The sequence below is a fragment of the Falco naumanni genome, chromosome 8, assembly GCF_017639655.2.
Source record: "Falco naumanni isolate bFalNau1 chromosome 8, bFalNau1.pat, whole genome shotgun sequence".
NCBI classification, from domain to species: domain Eukaryota; kingdom Metazoa; phylum Chordata; class Aves; order Falconiformes; family Falconidae; genus Falco; species Falco naumanni.
Window position 1 is genome coordinate 43812665 of NC_054061.1, and position 21114 is coordinate 43833778.

The 21114-nt window shown below is 37.5% G+C and overlaps 1 protein-coding gene across 6 annotated transcripts in view; it reads right to left on the minus strand.

The window, feature by feature from the left end:
* The window catches only part of LRP2 (LDL receptor related protein 2), a 128222-nt gene that overhangs the window by 34532 nt on the left and 72576 nt on the right, over positions 1 to 21114 (minus strand). For 3 of the 6 annotated variants that reach the window (XM_040605078.1, XM_040605076.1, XM_040605075.1), the window contains 17 exons: positions 19941 to 20118; positions 19380 to 19593; positions 18656 to 18895; positions 18332 to 18520; positions 16306 to 17226; positions 15655 to 15820; positions 14661 to 14819; positions 10888 to 11177; positions 9419 to 9622; positions 9127 to 9156; positions 8790 to 9032; positions 7528 to 7653; positions 5759 to 5878; positions 4705 to 4836; positions 3572 to 3773; positions 2814 to 3109; positions 1793 to 2309 (listed from right to left, as the gene is read on the minus strand). In XM_040605078.1, coding sequence (XP_040461012.1) covers positions 1793 to 2309; positions 2814 to 3109; positions 3572 to 3773; positions 4705 to 4836; positions 5759 to 5878; positions 7528 to 7653; positions 8790 to 9032; positions 9127 to 9156; positions 9419 to 9622; positions 10888 to 11177; positions 14661 to 14819; positions 15655 to 15820; positions 16306 to 17226; positions 18332 to 18520; positions 18656 to 18895; positions 19380 to 19593; positions 19941 to 20118 — 4227 coding nt within the window. The remainder of the gene's footprint in view (positions 1 to 1792; positions 2310 to 2813; positions 3110 to 3571; positions 3774 to 4704; positions 4837 to 5758; positions 5879 to 7527; positions 7654 to 8789; positions 9033 to 9126; positions 9157 to 9418; positions 9623 to 10887; positions 11178 to 14660; positions 14820 to 15654; positions 15821 to 16305; positions 17227 to 18331; positions 18521 to 18655; positions 18896 to 19379; positions 19594 to 19940; positions 20119 to 21114) is intronic. The other 3 variants (XM_040605081.1, XM_040605080.1, XM_040605079.1) reach the window with 1 other exon arrangement.

The window sequence follows — 21114 nt, forward strand, 5'->3', positions numbered from 1 at the left end:
ATACCATACTGACATCTCTTCTACACCATGCTCCAGACTGCCTTTTTCACTCCTGCTGTTCTGGCATCCACAGTCATTGGTGCCAAATTCAAACTTTCAGTTGCCCAATTGAGTAATAATATGCCATTTGCCTAAAAATTCCTAACCTCCCCTTCTCTTCCCTTCCTCTCCTAACAACAATGGCCAGTGAAGAGGAGCAGGAAAAGATGTGCAGTGCAATGGATTGTGACCAGGGCTGTAAAGTACTGGAGAGAATCACCACACTGCCACCTCTGCTCTCATCAAACAAGTAGAATAGTTGCAAGGTTCTCCTTTGAAAATTCCTAAGTAGTTCCATAGTCCAATTTAAACTTCACCTAGAAATTTCTAATGCTTCTATTACTTTGCCTAGGAATTACACACAGCTGTAATCAAAGAAAACATGGCAAGCTGAAGCAATGATTTTTAAAAGCCTGCAACAAAACAAAGCATTTAATTTAATTAGAACTACAGCAGGCTACTTTGAAATTGTCTGCACAGCTGGTCAGCTCCAGCATTCACAGGGTCGTTCCAGAAATAGCTTGACAGATACAGCTTCTGTCTAAACCACCCTCAGCAGTACCATTCCCACTAGGAAATAGAAGGTAGTCTAACCCAATTTGCACCTCATGGCATCCTCCAGTCCTCCCCCTGTACTGAAAATGAGCAGAAAAACTTATCAACCATTGTATTGTCCTTTGAAACACCTAAACAAAAATTGACTGAGGACATAACTAAAGGTAGCTGAAATAATTCAGTAACTGTATTAGTAATGGAACAGTAGGAACACTTCAGCTAAAATTGGGCTTTTCTTTCCTCACCTCTCCATGAATCATAAAGCATTTAAGACTGGTGGCAACACTAATTATCATTAGGTTTAGAGAGAAAGTGGTTTAAAAATAAAAACTATTATATTCATATAAACACTCTCAGAAGTTCCAAATGTGACTTTTTGAACAATTCTCATTATTTTTCAGTCTGATCCATGATATTTAAAATTTTCATACTAATACTGCACTCAGAAAGCAAAACTTAATAAAACACAGCCAAGAACATTGTCAGAAAGGGCACCACATAAGGACAGAGTTTCTGTGGGAGTAAATCAGACTTTTTGACACACAGTATATAATTCAAAAAATCACCACAATGCAACGTGTTTTCCAATTACCTCACCCTTACACTGCCCTCCTTACAGCAAACAATGTGGATCACATTGATTGAGTGTCAGTTAAAGATGCATTTTTCAAGAGCAAAAGAAATGTGCTTTTCGCATTGGTACAGGAGCTAAATTTCATTAATGTTTATTATTACTTTATTGGAATCTAGTTATCTGTTCTGACATTGTTTATGCATAGAGTGAAGCCTGCATCCCAACCTCAACAACTGCTAGCAAAGAAATAAAATGCATAAGCTCAGAACCCCTACCCCATAGCCACATGTAACATCCCACCTGCCTGCTTGCCTAGTCCGTTTATTAATGGTTTCCTAACAAGTTTTTCCAAGGGTCATATGCACTGCTTCATTATTGATGAGAAACCAACTCTGATATAACCTCAGTATACTAGATATGAGAACAATTAAAGGAAAGCGTTATGTAATGTATTAGATGCTGATAAGCAATTCCAGAGCAGTTGTGTAACGCTGCATCCACAATCCAAAACTATTTCAGCACTCATTGGGAATTCCATATGAAGTGGGAGAAAAATCCCAAGATAAACTCCCTCACACATCATTTCCTTAGTAGCCCAGAAAGACAAAAAACATATTTTCTTACCTGCCAACCCAGTCAACAGCGATACCTTCCCCGTTGGGTACATCATCACTTATCACTGCCTCCTTATTTGTTCCATTTAGGAACATTCGTTCAATGACCTTCCTCCCCACATCAATCCAGTACAACCTCTTTTCCACCCTGTCAAAGTCCAGTGCCACCACATTTCTCAGTCCTTGCAAAATGAGAGAGTAAGACTGACCATCTGCTGTGAGATTTCTCAGATAGTAACGGTTGCTAAAAATAAGGTATGGGGAGATATTACTATTTTGCCGGCAACTTTTTCCATCAGGCTCCCGGATATAGCCTGGGGCACACTTACAGATGTAGGAGCCAGCTGTGTTCTCACAAATCTGGCTACATACTGATGGAGTTTCATTGCACTCATCAATATCATCACAAGTCCGTTTATCAGACATAAGTTTGTATCCAGGATGACAAGAACAGTAGAAACTTGTCTGTGTGTCCGTACAGTCATGATCACATCCACTGATTGAAGGGTCACTGCATTCATTTATACCTGGGGAAGGAAAGGATTTCTATTCAAGGAACTAGCTAGCAGAGCAAGTAGTACAGTCATTTTCCAACATCCTTTCTCCACCTCTCTCCCCTGCTACACCCTGAAAACACTGAATATTGATCTAGGCTACTGTAATAAAGGAGCAAGAAAAATAATCTAATCTAATCTAAAATTATTCTAGCACCTTTGAGGTCTGGCACCAAACACACCAAGTGAAAAATACACACTTTTGAGTGGTGTATTTTGGAAATGTAAGAGCAATATATAACAATGTATAAACTATATTTAGTTTATATAATTAGCTAATTTTCATGGTTTGTTAAAATGGTATATAATAAGTATGATTTAATTAAAACAAAAAAATAGATACATACATTTCTTATAATCCTTCTGAGAAACAAACATAGAATAGATATGACTAATCAAAGCAATTCTCTTGAGTTCATTTTTTTAAAGCTGCCTAAGCATTTTCAATTATGACAGTACAAATAGATCTACACATACCACATCCTTTTTCATCGCTATTATCTAAGCAATCATCCAACCGATTGCAGACTTTAACCATTTCAATGCAGTTTCCATTGTCACATTTAAAATGATGGGGAGAGCAGGTTGGTTCTGGTGTTCTACAGAGATGTTCCAGCTCATCAGATTCATCACCACAGTCGTTATCGCCATCACAGACATAGGCCTTGGAAATGCAGCGCCCATTCTGACAAGTAAACTGGTGCTGTTGACATGGTTCATAAATGCAACCCCTTTCATCACTGCTATCACCACAGTCATTCCGCCTGTCACACCTGAAGAAGAATGAACACTTTTTTTCAAATATAAGAAGAGAATCACCATCTCTAGGGCAGATGGATAAACATACTCTCCCGATTTCCAAAGAAGGTCAGATATTATTGGCTCCAATGGAAGACACTTTCAGAAACCAGGCTAATATTATATAGGGTCTGACCCTGCCAGTCCTGCATGTATTCCCCATTTCTATTACAAGTTGAACAGAATCACCCCAGGAGACGTTACTAGGCGCAATAAAAAGGATTAAATGCTAATGGTGAGCACTGGGAATATTAAAATAGAAAATTCCAGAGCATTTTCAAATGAAAACTAATGCTTGAATGCAGAGCAGATAAACAGTTTCATTGCAATACGCAGATCTACTTAACAACTAAATAGTGTGAAAAAAAAGATTGAATTAGCTCCTTCACTTTAAGCAAATTTTGAGAATTTCTGCAACGATTCAGGTAGTTACAAACCTGTAAGTGTTTCGTATGCACAAGCCATTACTACAAGTAAACTCATTTTCTGTACAAGATCTTCTTGTGCAGTTCTGGTGTTCATCAAATGCATCACTGCAGTCAGCGTCACCATCACAGATCCATGCCCGAGGAATGCACCTCCTGAGTGGGGGTCGATTGTTGGCGCATGTGAACTCTGCTGCTGTACAGTTGCGATTTGCTGAAAGAAAAACATGTTCGCTGATACACCACGTTATACTCTGTGTATGAAACACCCTCCCCTGCCACACACACATGCAGCCTGGATATCCTCCCGTAATCCACAATAAAGCCATGCTGTGCTGCATGTGCAGAGACAGATACCACTGTACCCTCTCATATACAAAACTCATATGCATTCCCACTAAGTTTCACTGAGCATTGCTCTTCATGGAGACTGACTGGGAGCCAAAGAACTTTAGGATTCCTTACGCAATGCTGGTATGTACAGAACTCTGGAGCTTGTTGGATTCTCGGCATAAGCTCTTCATGTGTCTGGCCAGATTTCCTGGGAGCTGAACAGGTATTAAGCCTAGTATGTCTATCCTCTGCTTTCTTCAAGGCATTCCATGCTCCAGGGAGAAAACAGAGGGAGCACCATTGCAGCTAAAAAGGGCAAGGACTGCAAGTGTATCCAGCTACTATTAAAAGACTCAAGGAGCAGGACCAGGCTTGGTGAACCTTACTCCCTTTTTCACCCTCTAAACAGCCATGCTTATCTTGCTGACTAATTTTTGAAGAAATTAGGCCAAACCCATGTGGTTATTAATATGCACAAAACAGTGTGTGTGACAGTCAGGGAGTATCTCCACTGAAGCTGCTATTGCTGCACAAATCATACAAACAACCCAGGTTAATTATATCTCCACTTGAACTCAACAAATAAGAGTAATAACAAAATCAGAAAAAATACTTTTTTTACCAGCAAAATATTCAATTTTAATTCAATATAATGAAATTGAAGGTACAGTAAGAGTTTATCTCATGCTTAATCTGCACCTTTACGGATAGAAAAATTGGCAGAGGGTAGGAGTTTAGCAATTGGTTGTTTTCTAAAAAATGCCTACAAGACAAACAAACAAAGTACAGTATCTACTGCATTAAACACCTACCACAATTATGTCTTTGATCCTCATCACTCATATCCCCACAGTCATTATCACCATCACAGATCCATGTTGCTGGGATACATCTTCCATCGTCACATCTGAACTGGTCACTTGAACAAGTCCGCATTTGGGGCACTTAAAAACAAACACAGTCACTCTGCTCATTAAACTAACCTGCACTGCCATGAAAATCTACTAAGAAAGCTATTTTAGGGAGAATCTTATGACAGTGAAACGTAAGATAGAAAGATAGAAGCTTAAGCGTAAGACAGTTAAGGTATGTATGTATGTATGTATATATATATGTGTGTGTGTGTGTATATAAATATATACACACACAAATATAAAAGGTATAAATGCAAGACATTTTCTTAAACTAAAGGTGCAACTCCAGCAATGTGCAAAGTGAAATACCAGCCCTGCTTAAATCATAGAAGAATTTCTTCTGCCTTGTTATGCTAACTTTTACAGTGAGAATAATGACTGTTGTAATATAAACTCCAGTGACTTCAGTTAGCCCCTCCTCTTGCTCCCTGGAAATTACTTTTCATCTTTATCCCCCTCTCCTCTGCTTATTACTATCAGTTTCTATTGTACATAAGGGATTTGCTTATTGTAATACTATAATACTCTACTTCATGCCGTGTCAACAATGTTGCTCTGCAACCCACATTCCTTTTTTGCCCAAACGCAATATTGCATGCACAATTCCTGTACAGCACAACATCTGCTTTTACATCCAAAACAGTATAAAAATACTTGCCACTTTTCGTCACTTGATTCACCACCATCAGAGTCTTATAAAGACAGGAGGTTATACATTAAAAATAATTACATTAAGAGCAATCAATTGTGACAATTAAAAGTCTTCATATTCCATACACAGTTTTAAGTATTTAAGATTTTAATTATTCAGTGACCCACATTATTTAAAGTCAGTGAATGACTCTCAGAAGATACTTATTTTCCACCTAGTTTAGATTCAGGCTGCTGCCTACAAGAGAAACTATTGATTTCCCATAACCCATCACGTTATATCTTCTGAGTGTAAACTTACCACAAGAGGCAGGTTCATCAGAGCCATCAGCACAGTCTATTCCTTGATCACAGTACCAATGAGCAGGAATACAACGCCCCGATGTACAACGAAATTCACTATTTGTGCAAGTCAGTGAGACTGCAAGAAAAAACCCATATATGATTTATTTCTGTTACCTTTCCAACTTGTTTTAAGTTGCTTTTGAGTCAATGTTATGCAAATATATAACAGACCCCAAAAAAGAAAGAGAAAAAATTATGCTAGGAAGGATGTCTTTTCACAGCCTACCTGCAGAGTTCATTGAACAAACTAGCCTGATGTATGCAAAAAAATGGGCTTAATTCTCTCCTTGGGTATACATATCAGCTAATAAGTAGAGAGAATTTGCCCTGAGAGTTGCATTGCATGCAGCAACCGTAAATGCGTTCTATGTTTATACTTGGAGATTTGTGCACAAGAAAATGACCAGAGTCTGATATACTAACTTCTCCAGTGACCAAACCAGGCAGTAGCAGACTCCATGCTCTACAAAGAATCAAAATGTGCAGTAAGGAAGTAATATCTCCTGGTAGATAATGCTTTCCTTGTTCTTCCACTGATTTTTCTTCACTTGTAGGTAGGAACCTTTTCTTAAAGGCAGTGAAGAACAAATGGTAACTCTGAATAGTTCCACCTAAGCATGCTGTAAACACTCGTTCTGCACTTTGGCTGAGCCCCTTGATCCTGGCATGTATAGTGGGTTTTGACAATTTCTTCAGTAGTTACTGATACTTTCCTGTACCCTCTGATGTTTTCAAGATACCAAAAAGGACCCACTCTGGCCTTTTAACTTGCTCTTCTATGTGCCTTTAATGATGGAATCAAAGGCAATTAACACATTGCTCATTAACCTCTTGGGGCTTCTTTCATCTCCCATTCTCCCTTTCTCTCTTTCTTTTCCTTCACCACTTCTCAATTCAAATAATTCAGCAGTGCTGCTGGGACATAAACAGTAGAAGGGACAAAGCACACCTTTCATGAGCAGCAGAAGACTCGCTATGTCTCTATATATAGCCAGGTATTTTTGACACATAGGGCTCCTTAGATAAAAGTAGCCACATTCTGGCTAGAAAAATTGAACTCATATTTTAGAAAATTTGTAGCATAGTTAATTGAAGGCAGGTACCTCCAGGAAAACTAGTGTTGGCAAAAACAATCTGCTGAGGAAACATTAAAAAAAAAATATCCATTATGGTTTATAAACTGATACAAAAAAAATTATATGGGAAAAGTACTACCTAATACAAATGTCTGTACTAGCAAAGATAAGATGGTTTGTAATTAAGGCTGCTTGAAAACTAGACACTTTTATATACTAACTGGAAGCTACAATGAACAATGAATCATGTGCTAAAGCATGCATAACTAATTACATTTGAGACTGTATACAATTTCATTTGATTAGAAGGAAAAATATTCTAATGTTAAAGTTCCAGAAAAGGCCAACTCGCTGTAATACTTAAGGGACAATTACCTTGTAAAACCATGAAGGATACAGAGCAGAATTAGCAAAAGGAATGATCCCTCAAATGATGTATAAAGATACTGGAAAAAATTATGATCTTTTTTTATTAGATAAAGGCATGATTTAGATAGTTGAGAGCTAATAATACAATACATTTACCTTATAAATCTTCAGTATTACAGGAGTAGATGTTTTGAGAACAGTTGGAGTTATGTCAAAGGTAAAGAGCAGTGGAATAAATTACTGAAGTACAAGAAAAGTAACCAAGGGCCTATTAACTTACCACAGTGAGTAGGGCTCTCATCACTCATATCTCCACAGTCGTTATCACCATCACACAAATATGTTCGAGGAATGCAAATATTTGTGCTTTGACATTTTGTAAAACCGGACTGGCAAGTGCGCTCCGCTTTAAGGTGGGGGGGGAATGACAAAGTTCTTTAGAGCTTTTTTTCATACTGTTATGCTCTATTCATTGCAAGATATTTAAGCAACTAAAGGTGCAACTCCAGCAATGTGCAAAGTGAAATACCAGTGATATTTAAGATATTGCAAGCAGAATATTGTTAAAAAAATTCCCATGACACTCACTTGCTAAAGTGCACTCATACTGCTCCTGCTACATGGAAACAATTAGATAATTGCTTTTATTGACAAAAATCCTGACAAAATCACTATCAAAGAAACACATGCCAATACTTGGAGGTGATGGAATGTAATGCCTGCATTTGCAACCAGCTGCTACTTTATGAACCAGACTAACTACAAGTGACAAATAGACCATGAATTTCAAATACTCAGATTTCACTGAGAATAAGAAAATTGTCACAGGCAATATGTTCCCCCCAAAAAATAAATAAAAATCAGTGTACATATAAATATGTAAAAAAATATTCTCTAAATAAATTTTTGATTTCTCTAACTCCAGATAGAAATTTTCCACTGAAGAATGCAATCTTAGTGCAAAGGCATGATCAGTTTCAGTAACTACAATATTAGTCAAGATTGAACTAATCACAGTTTATATCTTAAGGAAAGCAAAAATAACTGATAACTTTTTGAGAGCTATAAGGCATATAATTTTAAACAGAATAAATATAAACTGTGTTTGTATAACAGTCACAACTTACATTCCTGATGATTAAATCTAGTATAATTAATATAGCATGACACAAAGTAAAAACCCATCATCAAGCTCCAGGCGAATATGGCAAAAATATAAGCCCTGCAACCAATTCTTCTGAAATAATCTTTTTGAAGTCCATGGAACTGCTCATAAGATGTTACATTAAGCACTGCATAAGGATTTGTTGCATCAAGGCAGACTATTTAAAGCGATAGTTATTACATAACATCTTGGGGTACTCCAGAATATCTTTTAACAATTCTGTTTGCTTCCAATAACATAAAGCAGAATCTGTACTGTAAATAAAGAAATGTTTTATCCTCTTAGCTGCTTTTATCATAATTCTTCACACACAAACACATTTGCCTCTTCTTTGGTCTAAAGAGTCAGACTCAAACAGGTGATTGGGATAAACTTACGGCAATTTCTCTCATCTGATGTGCCATTATCGTAACAGTTGTTTACTCCATTGCAGACATACTGAAGAGATATACACCTTCCATTATTGCAAGTAAATTCTGTGTGGGAGTCACAAGTTCGGAACAAGCAGCCAGCCTCATCACTGTTATCTCCACAGTCATTGTAGTGATCACAGCGGTAATGATAGGGTACACATCGCCCATTACCACAGGTAAAAGCTGTTGGCTGACAAGTATGGAAAGCTGCAGCAAATAAAAAAAAATAAAATAATATACATGGATAAAATGTAATCTGAGTTCTCTGACAAAGTAACAAGTGAAATCACAATATTTTTACCTGCCAGGGCAAACACAGCTGCAAAACGGACTGCATGAAAAGTAAAATACATATTTGAATTAAACAAAGTAGAAATTGGCTATACATGATAAAAACTCAATCCTAAAAATGCTTTTGGATTCTAGAGCAAATCAGCAGCCATTCAGACCTCAAGTCTGTGAGCAAGCAAGGGATCATTTCCAAACTACAACCATAAGATCCATGATCATAAAGGCATAAAAGTGATAGAGAATACAGTAAAGGCAAGATAGAGTATGCATTACTTTCTCATGTAGTTATTTTAAATGCTTACCACACACACTTTCCAACTCATCACTGCCATCACCACAATCATTGTCATTGTCGCATTTCCATCGCTCAGAGATACACTGCCCGTTAAGACATGTGAAGAAACCAGTATCGCACCTGGTACCATTATCCACAATACAGTGCTTGTTATTATTAGCTAAATACCAGCGACCTTCAGAGGGGCACTGACATTCTGCACCAGCTGGACCTAAATTTATGTTTGACAGGTAAAATAAAAAATTTAAAAAGGAGACAAAAAATGAAACAAATTTAACATTGACATATTAGATAGAGTTCCATGAAACCATTCACAGCTGTGACACTGGAAAAGACAATGAAATTCTCACAACTCCTGCAAGATCTATCTGCTTAGGTAGATGTGTGGTGACTTAGCCATATTTTAGTCTCAGTTACACACATGCAAATCCATTAAAACCCACAGGAGTTATTTCAGAGTTCCCTAGAGGAACTGAGATCAGAACTTGGAGTATCTTAATATTTGCTTGCTATTCAAATGGCTTTTGACTGGCAGGAAGATAACACCTGATGCTTTCAAATACCAGACGTACAGCAGCTAAGGCTCTATCACTCAAAATCAAGATGGTTTTCTAAACTCCTTGCACTAGACTAACTGTTCTTCTCCAGATCAAAGAGAAGTGTGAGTTGTTTTCAGGCAAGACAGATTGTTAAAGGCATTTAAGATGCTACAAATGAAGGCAGGCACTAAATGAGTTTTTCAAAGTCAAGAATCATAACTTTCAAAAACCCACAACACATAGAACAGCTCTGTAACTGGTATGCTTTCTGGGGTATTACTGCCATTCTAGTTTCCTGGCTGCTTGGATTGGTGACCTGTTGGAGCACTTCAACTCCTTACATATTGCACAAGGAGAGATAAAAGATGGGATACATATGTCACTCGGGTCTCACCCCAATATGAAGCTGATGATACAGAGCATGTTTCTGCAGTCCATGACTCAAAAGGACACCTGCCCCCCACAGTATAGACAGAAATCAATTTGTGCTATCTTCTTAGTCATTGTCCAACATTTAAAATGAGGCAGTAGAAATGTTTATTTTGGAAATAAATCATTAGGGAAAGACTTCATAATATCATGTGGTAAAGAAATATTGACCACAAAGATTTTTTAAATATTAGGTAGGAAATGTCTGTTCAGTGTTCAGCATATCAGTACGTATTCCCAAGATACACATAGGCTGCAGACCCCACTTCATGTCTCGTCCTAGAGGGAAAAAAAGTTACAAACCCAGAAAACAATGTTTTGGTTTAAATTAGAAAAGCCTGTCCCCTCAGGTGTGTTGGCAAAATACCATGACCTTTTATTTTGATTGCATTTATAAAAAAATAAATATTAAACATTTAGGAACACTAAGAAATATTTCAGCTGTCCCCATATGACTAAAATTGTTTTACTATGAACTCTAATACAGTCACCAAGCATAATAGCTTACCTGGTGCACAGATGTGACTGCAGCCACCATTGAACTGGTTGCAAGGGTTAGTACACTGTTGCTGCTTGCTTTTTGCCCAGACGTGAATATCCATTGGTCTTTGTGGAAGATTCATGATCATTACAATCTGATCTGAACCATCATACTTATTAGCTCGGTAAATGCTTCTTGTGTTCCAGTCTGTCCAATATATGTGCTGATCAAACAATGTCATCGCAAACGGATGCAAAGCAGTGCTAACAATTACCTCCCGATTTGTACCAGTGAGAGTGCACCGCTCAATCTTCTGCCTAGAATAATAAAAAGACTATTACTTCTTAAAAGAAATCTTTTAACTTAGGTATACAGCCATGCCCTAATTAGTCCAGCAACTAGCACCCACCATTTCTGTAATGTGCGCCAATAGGTAGGGTGCTGTTATAAGTTAAAAATCTCAAATTTTCCAATCTGTGGCTTCAATAGTGATGCAGAGTAGCAGCTCTGCAACACTGACACAATAATGTGCTGGAAGTAATCAGGCTGAATATTAAAATGTTTAAATAATTACACTACTGAGAGCTAAAACAAATGCACAACTTTGTCAGAGAATACACTTTTGGAATTGTTGGGATGTTAACAACTTCTTGTAGCAGTAGAAAACCAACAGTCCCATGAAATAAAATTAGTTTTATCTTCTACAGATCCAAGTTTACACAATCAAGAAACAGAAGCAAATTGGCAAGGGTACAAATATTCATCTTCTGCTATATCTCACATAAGAATACAGGAGGGAAAAACATTTCTAATATATAACAACTACCACATATATAACATCTAACAGCCACAAATATATAGCATATGATAAACATTTCTTCCTTGTTGATATTCCAGTTTTGATTCCACCTCAGGAACAGTATGTATTTGCAATGATAAACAAAATTCTCACAAACAACTTAAAGGAGCCCCAGAAAAATCAGGGTTCAGCTCCAAGTTGGTGATAGACATGTTCTGCTCTATGTGAACCATTCTTTACTTGCACAGATAGCACTACTGACCCACAACCACCGTGTCACTGCTTCTCCTCTTCAGCCATTTCCACCCCTAAAGACCACTTCAGCAAAGGTCAATGGAGAAGCAGAAGACATGCTGATGCCAGGAGACTCAATATGCACTATTCATGCAAGGACATTATTTCTAAGCATTGTTTATAAGATGATGATGAATGTTAGAGGTTCCTTCTATCACACAGATTCCTGTCTGAGGTAGGCAGACCACACAAGAGTAAAGCACGAGAAAAGAGAAAATGGAGGATGTTCAAAAGTTATTTGCAATTAGGATAACAAGAGAACGATTAATGAGTAATAGAAGGGGTTATTCAAAGGAAGAGAAAATCTTGACAGAGAAACGTTAATATATAAGCAAATACTGAAAACGCGATGAGGTATTGTCAGCAAGTTGAAGACAGCAGAATAAGAACGAGCATGGATAAAAACTGTTCCTTTCCTCCAGCTCCCATCATCTTGCCATTCAGTCACACTGTGATGTTCACATGGCAAGGCTGCCAACCGCTTACTGACAGAAAACATACTTCAGGTTGTCTCTGTTTCATCAAGTATGGCATCATTCAACTGCACGGCTCTTAATACTCATCTCTAGCAGACAGAGGTAGAAGAGGGTGTATACTTACGTATAAAGGCATAATGCCTAAGGATTGGAGTAGTGTTTAATCAATGTCAGTGCAACAGAATAATTATCTAAGAGGCTGTGGCACCCTTCATGCACAAGCTTCTGAAAAGGAGCTATTAAGATTCCCAGAATGACTCTATGGATGGTAAGGATGAAGAAGCTGTGGGACTAACGACATCATACCCAGTGACGTTCTTCCTGCTAGCAGCTTCTCTCCCTGTTCATAACTGCGTGGCCAATACCTCTTGTCTGTGAAGTCAGAAGGGCCAGATGTCATTGCTGAAGACTCCAAGAGGAAGCTCCACCCTTTGGTTCAAGCCACCAAAAGAGTTCTCACAGAAACACTCCAACAACTTAGCATTAGGAGTAAAAAAATCACTTCAATATATTTCAACTAACCTAAAAGCAACTGTATGTTTAAGTCTCTGCTAGAGACAACATTCAATTATTACCAATTGTAATTAAGGCATTTACTAGAGTACCAGTGTGGGCTGAATAAGAATGGAAACAGCCAATGAGGAAAAAAAAACCTGATAAGTAATTTCTCAGGAAGACAAATAGCTTGCCTCCTTTGTCATCACTAGTAGGAAGGAAAAAGCTGCATTTCATATAAGAAGGGGGAAAAAGAAAATAATTGTATTAATTATTACAGGAAAAAATAATAGGCAGCCACTTTATAAGGCAAAAGCTTTAAAGTGAAAGGACAGCTGTGGGAAAAGTGCAGGAAGGCACTTTTCTATGAAGTTAGATGTCTACAAAAGAAGAGATGTTCAAATGCAACTCTCCTGTAATAAAGGCTCAAGCAATTTCCCCCTTTCATGCCACAGGGAACTTTTTAGGGAGAGCCCTATACATAGTTCCCAAGTGTCAGCATGCTGTCTGGTGAGGGATTCTTACTATGTTGCATGCAGCAACTGTGAAGATAGGGGAAAGGAAGACTGTACAACTAGCACATAGATTCTATCCATTTGAGATTTATCTCAAGACTTGCATGTGTGTCCAATGGTATCACAATATGTACAATAATATGTACAAGGCAACAGGAGGGTCTAGAATAAAAGAATAGAAATGCTATTTTAGAGAAAGAGGGGTAGCACCTTTGGGAGGCTAGCATAAACAAGAGGAGACTAAGCAAGAGTAAAAATGTAGAATATATGGCTCACCCTTGTGTTGCCTTGGTGCATTCAGAGCTAAGGTGCACTGCTATTTTTGAATGTCTGGTCTTCATTTTCACCTCATGCTGGTATCTGTCCCTCTGAAGGAGTAAAGGCCCTCCCCATGAAAGTCAGAATAAAGAAAACTTCATACTGTTTAAGCATATGCTCCCCTACCTCCATTATCTAGAGTCTGAAAAAGAAAAGAGGATGTCTTATCTAACACCCTGCATTCCCCTGAAAAAATAAAGGGTCCTATTACAGGTGCCCTGCCCTCCTGTATGCAGATGAAGCCAAATTGGAATGCCTTCCTCCCAGAACAATCAATAGAGGCACAGACCATAACAGTTACTACATTACAGACACAACTTCTTGTCATAGCAAAGGAGAAGCCTGCAAAAGAACTGCCAAGCTGAAGGAAGCAGATGAGAATGTTCTGATTGCTGCAGTGATTTCTCTCAGACCACAGGTGAATTTGAATTGATACAGACTAAATTATTTTTTAAAAAATGTCTGCTGACAGCAGAAATGCTGGGTAGAGTTGTACCTGGTAGGCAACAGTAAGAAAATCATGCCAAATTCCACAGATGACAGGCATTAACCATGAGCAAGGAATGATGTAAATTGTGCACTGGGATTGTATTTGTTAGAGGAAATGATTATATAAGTCCTGAGTTGCACATAAGATGAACAAACTGCCAGTGGGTACAAATGCCATAAAGCAGTGGACTAAGTCTACACCGTGGCATAACAAAACTTCTTATTACACAGTAGTTCAACATCATTATCAAGACCTGACATCGTATTGCTAATAAGTAACTCTTAACATTCTATAACACCAAGTACCAAATTCCATTGAAATGCTGAAAAACAGTTTAAAAAAGATGAGGAAAATTAAATACTACATCTATTAAAAATAAAGCAAATGTAAACCAATGTGTTACCAAAACATACAGATTTGCATCAGCCCAGTATAGCTGCTGTTCTTCATAGTCCAGGGTAAGCCCATTTGGCCATACCAAATTGGTGCTCACAATAGGTGTTCTGAAGTTTCCTCCAAGCGTAGCTCGTTCTATCTTTGCATTTGAACTCCAGTCAGTCCAGTACATATACCTGTCAATAATATGATTGCAGGGTTATATTTTCAGCAAATAAAGCTTACAAAGCTTTTATCTGCTCCAGGGTGTTTCCACTGAAATGTGCAGTGCAAAACTAGGAGAAAAGAACTTCTTCCTCTATTTTGGCCCATATTGACATGGGAATCTTCTAGCAGGGATCACTGGGATTCAGTGGAGTGAACTTTAGAAATGTTTTCTCCAGCTCCTGTGAGAATCCAGTAAAGTCATTTAATCTCTTTCTTATCTTCCTTCATTTGAAATACAGTATAATTAGTAATGAAATTAGAAATACAGTATAATACAGCAATGCCTCCCGACTCTCAGGGAATGTTTTGATACTGAAACAAGAATTCTTCTGAGGCACTCAGGAAATATAACAGAAAAAGGGAAAGATTATATGATACTTTAAATAGAGAGATCTCTTGGCAGTGTCACCTGATTATCACAATATGATATTCCTGAAGAAACCTTGCTTTCAAAATTAACCCTTTGATTTTCTGCCTTACATACCAAATGGAAGATGGTTAGTTGCTAGACAAACACCTCTTTGACCATCACTCTCATTTACACCCAGTACCTGGTTCCCACCCTCACTAAGCAGAGCCTCATGCACTACACATTCATAAATGTTCTAAAAATCTCAGAAGAAAATTCAGTGCTCTGAGGCTGAGATCAGCTCAGAAAAGTCAAACCTAAAAAGTAAGATCTAGGATGGTTACACGCAGCTGGAACTTAGGGCTCAGAACAGGAAATATCTGGCAGTCTTTATCAAAGTCTAAATTGTAGTTTCATCTGCAGTCAAAATAAAGTATACAAAGTACAACACATACCCTCTGCAGGGATCTAATACAACGGCTCTGGGTCGTGGAACCCGGGCAATCACTGTACGGTTAGATCCATCCACAGCCATTGAGCTGATAGTCTGATTGAGGTAGTCACTGTAGTAAACTCTGTTGTTGATCCAGTCAAAGGCTATGCCATCTGGAGTCCCCAGGTCTTAGACACATGCAAGCAAACATACACAAGTTCAGTATGGTCTCCTGAGATATTGCAATACTCTTCATTTATTGTAACATGGCAACAGCAAAGATGTCTTTGAAATGCCACTGGTATCAATGCAAATTCATCCATTTAAAATACTTAGGACTCACGGCAGTCCTATGTATGCTGTAGGGTTACAAAGACTTTTTCCTTACATAGGCCTAAGTTCTGTTTGCTATTCTCCAAGTAGCAGGAATCATTCCTCACTCCATAATATTTATTTACTATATATAATTCTATTACATATAACAATATTTAACCAGATTTATATTTCCATTTCATTGTGATCAAGAGTCCAAAGGAGCATTTTGCCAGATATCTTAACTAAATATTCTACCTTTACCATTAGCATAAAAATACCTGTTGAGCTAGTGCCAAGTGCTGCAGTCCATTTTTTCTTCAATATCCAATTACTTTGTATAACATTTCAGTGCACTTACCAGATGCAACTACTGTTGGAGAGCCAATTCCTGAGTAAATACTAACGTAACTTATTCTTCCTGTCCCTGAAGGATAACTTTGCGTAAAATATATTCTGTTGTTTATGCTGTCAAAATCCAGGGCCACTGCAGTTCTTAACACATTGACTGTGCGGAAGGGAGGGCTGTGATTTTCAGGATCTAGATGGATACTTCTGAGGGCATTCTCAAGAGCAAAAATCAGGTAATCATCAGTTGAAATGGAACAACTCTTGCCATCACTGCCTAGTGTTCCAAAGGCACAACCACATTTGGGCATCTGCATGTCAGGCAGGGCAAAACACAGATGAGAACAGCCTCCGTTGTTGTCCAAACAAGGATTGTTGTTGACATCAAGGGGTGAACGTGACTGGAAATGACTGTTGTAAATGGTAACATCCCTTAGCCAATTAATGTTGTCTCGTATTACTGTTGGCTGATCAGTATTCCCTGGCTCCTTGCTGGCCTGGAAGACTTTTTTCAGGTTCCGATCCACCCAGATGATAGAATTTCCAAAGACAGTGATACCATATGGCGTTGGATAGCGACTGCCATAACGCACAATTTCAACATCACCACCATCAGGCTGAATTCTTGCAATCATATCTAAGGAATCATCCACCCAGTAAATGTATCCATTGCTGTGATCTATGGCCAGCCCACGAGGTGTGACAATGCCCTCAGACACAAGAACTGTTCTGTTGGTGCAGTCAAGAAGTGCACGTTCGATCTTGGGATTTTGCCCATAATCTGCCCAGAACAGGTACCTGTTTTTTGGGTCGACTACTATGTGCCTTGGCATATCTATGGTAGTTTTAAGCAGAACACGGCGATAAGTTGTGTTTAAACGCAAAACTTCTATAAAAGTCTCTGTCAGGAACGCATTTGTAAAATACAGATTTCCTGTATTTAAAGAATAGTAATAAAAAAAAAGCAGAAAAACAAAACAGAAAGTTAATATATATCATCATACATACATCAACACCTGAGAAACATAAGCTGATAAACTACTAAACCATAAAATTAATATCCATAATAAACATCTTAGTAGTTGGAAGCATAAGGTACTTGCCTACACTTTGAGGAATTAGAAAGAAGACACCCAAACTGACAATAGTCAATTGATTTCTAAATCCTCATTGATTACCATGGGGAAAGTCACTGGTATAAGATCAAAAGTCCGTTAACTACAGTTGTTCTTTAGGTATAGACTTTTTTTATTGGCTTGCCCTTGCATAATCTTACTCTTCATGTTTTACAACACACAACTATGAAATCCATGTTATGTCACAGATCTGTAAACAAGATCTGTAAATTAAGTGTATACAGCAGATGATTCTTCTAAAAGTCCTCCCAACAAGCCTAACAATCAACAGAACTATTGCAAAACATAAATATAGTATGTATATGTATAAAATAAAGGTATTAACGGCAATAGTCAGCTAGTTAGAGTTGATGAACACTTTCTGAAGCGTTAATATTTGAATTGATCTCTAACATGTTTAAATAGGAACAGGAAGTGCAAGTAGGGAAATTAAAGTTCAAAGACAAAGTACACCTTTTGCTTTTTTACTTTTCATTATAATTTATAGGATTTGTACACAGCAATCTGAGCGTAGATGAAAGGTCCTTCACTCTTATTAACAATGTCAGCAGACAACTTGTGTGCACTTTTCTCTGATACATGTTTTTTACTGTGGTCGTAAAGCATAGTAGTACACTGGATAACAGCTACTGATGAATGCATGGACAAGAGAGACCTAAGACAAATACTAAAGCATCACAAGAGAAAAGGTTCTATACTCTGCCCTGATAAACTTTCATTTTTACACATATATATGAACATAAGAGCCATTCATTACTACCTCTTCTAAAATCAGTCCATAGACACACAAGTCAGAATCATAGGACTTCCATTCAAAATAGTTACATTAGGATCCATTTACATTAGTCTAAAAATTTTACAATCTATAAAGAATAACATTCTCCTAAATTCAGCTATGCTTACCTGCTACCCAGTCAATTGCAATGCCACGGATCCCATTTCGTCCTATTCCATTTGTAACAACATTTCTAAAATAAGAACCATCAGGTTTAATTTTACGTATTGCATTCTGAGAAGAAATTGTGCTACTGAAGTCACACCAGTAAATGAAACCAGAAGGCATGTGAACGTCCACGTGAAGTGCATTTCGCCCTGAAATATTTTGAAAAGTAATAATTAATTATCTTTTACATAAACTAACTTATTTAAAACATGTGCTATGCCAGCAAGAAATGCCAACAAATTATTAGGCATCTAAGACTTTTTCCTATTATAATATTCACATACCTCTTCCTGCCAGTGGTACCATGGCTTCAGAGTGATCAGATGTCTCTAAACTAAATCCTTTAATTGCAGAAAGCATAGAAACAATTACAAATGAACTGTACGGGGAACAGGTTCTGTTATCAGGATTTAGCTGAAAGCCAGTAGCACAGGCACAGGAGAATAATCCACCAGGTACAGGCAGGCAAAGCTGCTGGCAAACTCCAATATTGTTATTGCAGCCATTTGAGGAACCAGCAGAATCTGTGAAAGACACACATGGAAAGACATAAAAATCTGAACTGTATCATCACAAACTCACATGGATACATCACCAAATTCATGTACTTGCATGATACTAACAATCTGCTGACAAAAATAAAGATCTTAATCACTGTATATTTTAGCACATAAGCATTAGCAATGGATTTGCTGGTTTCTTGTCATCCAAGATCAATGGGACTAAGAATCAGACCAAGAATTGATGTATAAATTTGAAGCCAAAGTAACAAACTTCATTATTTAGTCAATATTACATTGATAATATTTTAGTAAAAGTACGCCTACCAATAGATGCCTTAAGTGGATGGTGGAACATCTCTACAAAAACCAGATAAAACGCTTCTGACACTTTTCCTAAAAATTTAATCAAACCATTTCCTCTGAAAAAACATGCATTCTGTCTCTGAGGGAAGTTCAAGTTTTCACAAGTTGGGTATCCTGAAATAAGTCTTTAGCAAATACTCACTGTCTCTGTAATACACACGTAGGCACTTCAGTCTTGGGACATTATCTCTCAGTACTACTTTGTTTGCTCCAGTGGACTTGTCAACTCGTTCAATAACTTCATAATCTCGATCAGTATAGTACAGAAAGGTATCATACACAGCAATTCCCCATGGATGAGAAAGATGAACCACCAGAGTCACACGATTTGTACCATCCACATTGCCTTTCTCAATCTAAGAAATCAGTTTAAAGCCTAATATTACATTTCTTATAATAAAATTTCAATGTTACAACACAAAATTAAAATCCAACTTATGCTACTAAAATCTCTTCATGCATGATCTTTATGTACAAGACAGGAAGAAAAGTCAGCAGGATACCAATAATGATTTCTGGTTTTTCATTCAAATTTGTCATACATTTTAAATGGCAATTAGTAACAACTTTTATTCAGATTTTCCTCAGTCCTACAACTCCTAGTTACATGAATAAACTAAAGTAACTGAATAACTCATGAGAGTCACAGATGCAAAGATAGGTGAACAGGTAAAAAAGCAATTATTAAAAAAAAATCTCCTACCACTCCTGTGCTTGTGACAGCCCAGTACAACCTTTGTTCCTTAATGTCAATGGTAATGAACTCTACATGGTCAAGGTTGCCAGTGAAGAGGGTTTGTATGCCTGATCCATCCATGTTTGCACTGGCAATCTTTGCTGGGACTCCACTGTCAGTTCCCTGGTCTGTCCAGTACAGCTTCCTGTAACACACATTATCACATCTGTTAGCAAAGCTCGTAACAGAGATCAATGGACCAGAGTACTTGAGCGTATACTTAAGTCTACCTCCTTCATCAGCCAAGTACTTCAGCATATGCTGAACAGAGATCACTGTGAACCAGGCCACAATGAAAAAGAGATGTTGTTTGAAAAAAAGATTAAAATGCTTTCCTCTTGAAAAAGAGAACAACGCCTATTAAATAATTTTTAGAAACCCATAACCTCCCCTGTATCACCCCACAATACCATCAGCAAGTAAACTCAGTAGTATTAGGACTCCAAGAAGAAAGCAGGAGAATAATAATTCTGTTTCACAGATGGCTGCGAGGTTTCAGCAGTGAGTTTGGTTCCAATTTAGAATTTAAAATACAAGTTCAAAAAATCTATACAAAACAGAATTCCATTATCTGGCTCTAGGGAATATGTGCACTGTCCTGGCCTCAGCTGCTGAAGAACACCTAGGGCACATGGCTGCCAGACTCCCAACCAGCAACAAAAAGTTAGACATCAATTCATATGAAAGCCTGCCAAGTCACTAGCAGAACTCTCTCATTACTGATATGGTCCTATGGAACACAGATTTAAAAACAAACCAAAAAAAAAGCATCATATTGCAATTTTGAGTACTCGGGAAAAAAGCAAATTACATGTCTTTTTGGGAGAAAGCAGTAAAATCGTATTTAGTGCTATGCAATTTAACATGTGACACTCTTCCCACTCTTCTACTATAGCTAGGCCTCAAGACAGATATCACAAGATATTATAAAGAAAGACTTTAGAGTTCTCTCTACTCTGAGTTCTCATTTTTCAGAGATTTTTTTCACCATCATAACATTCTGAGATCCTTTTTAATTAAAACGATTTTACCATACAAGTATATGGTAAATTAAGGAGAACTAACATCTATGCAACAATTTATGAGGTTATTCAAATATTTTCTAGGGTTTAAAAAGAGTAAATAAATTCTGCACAAATAT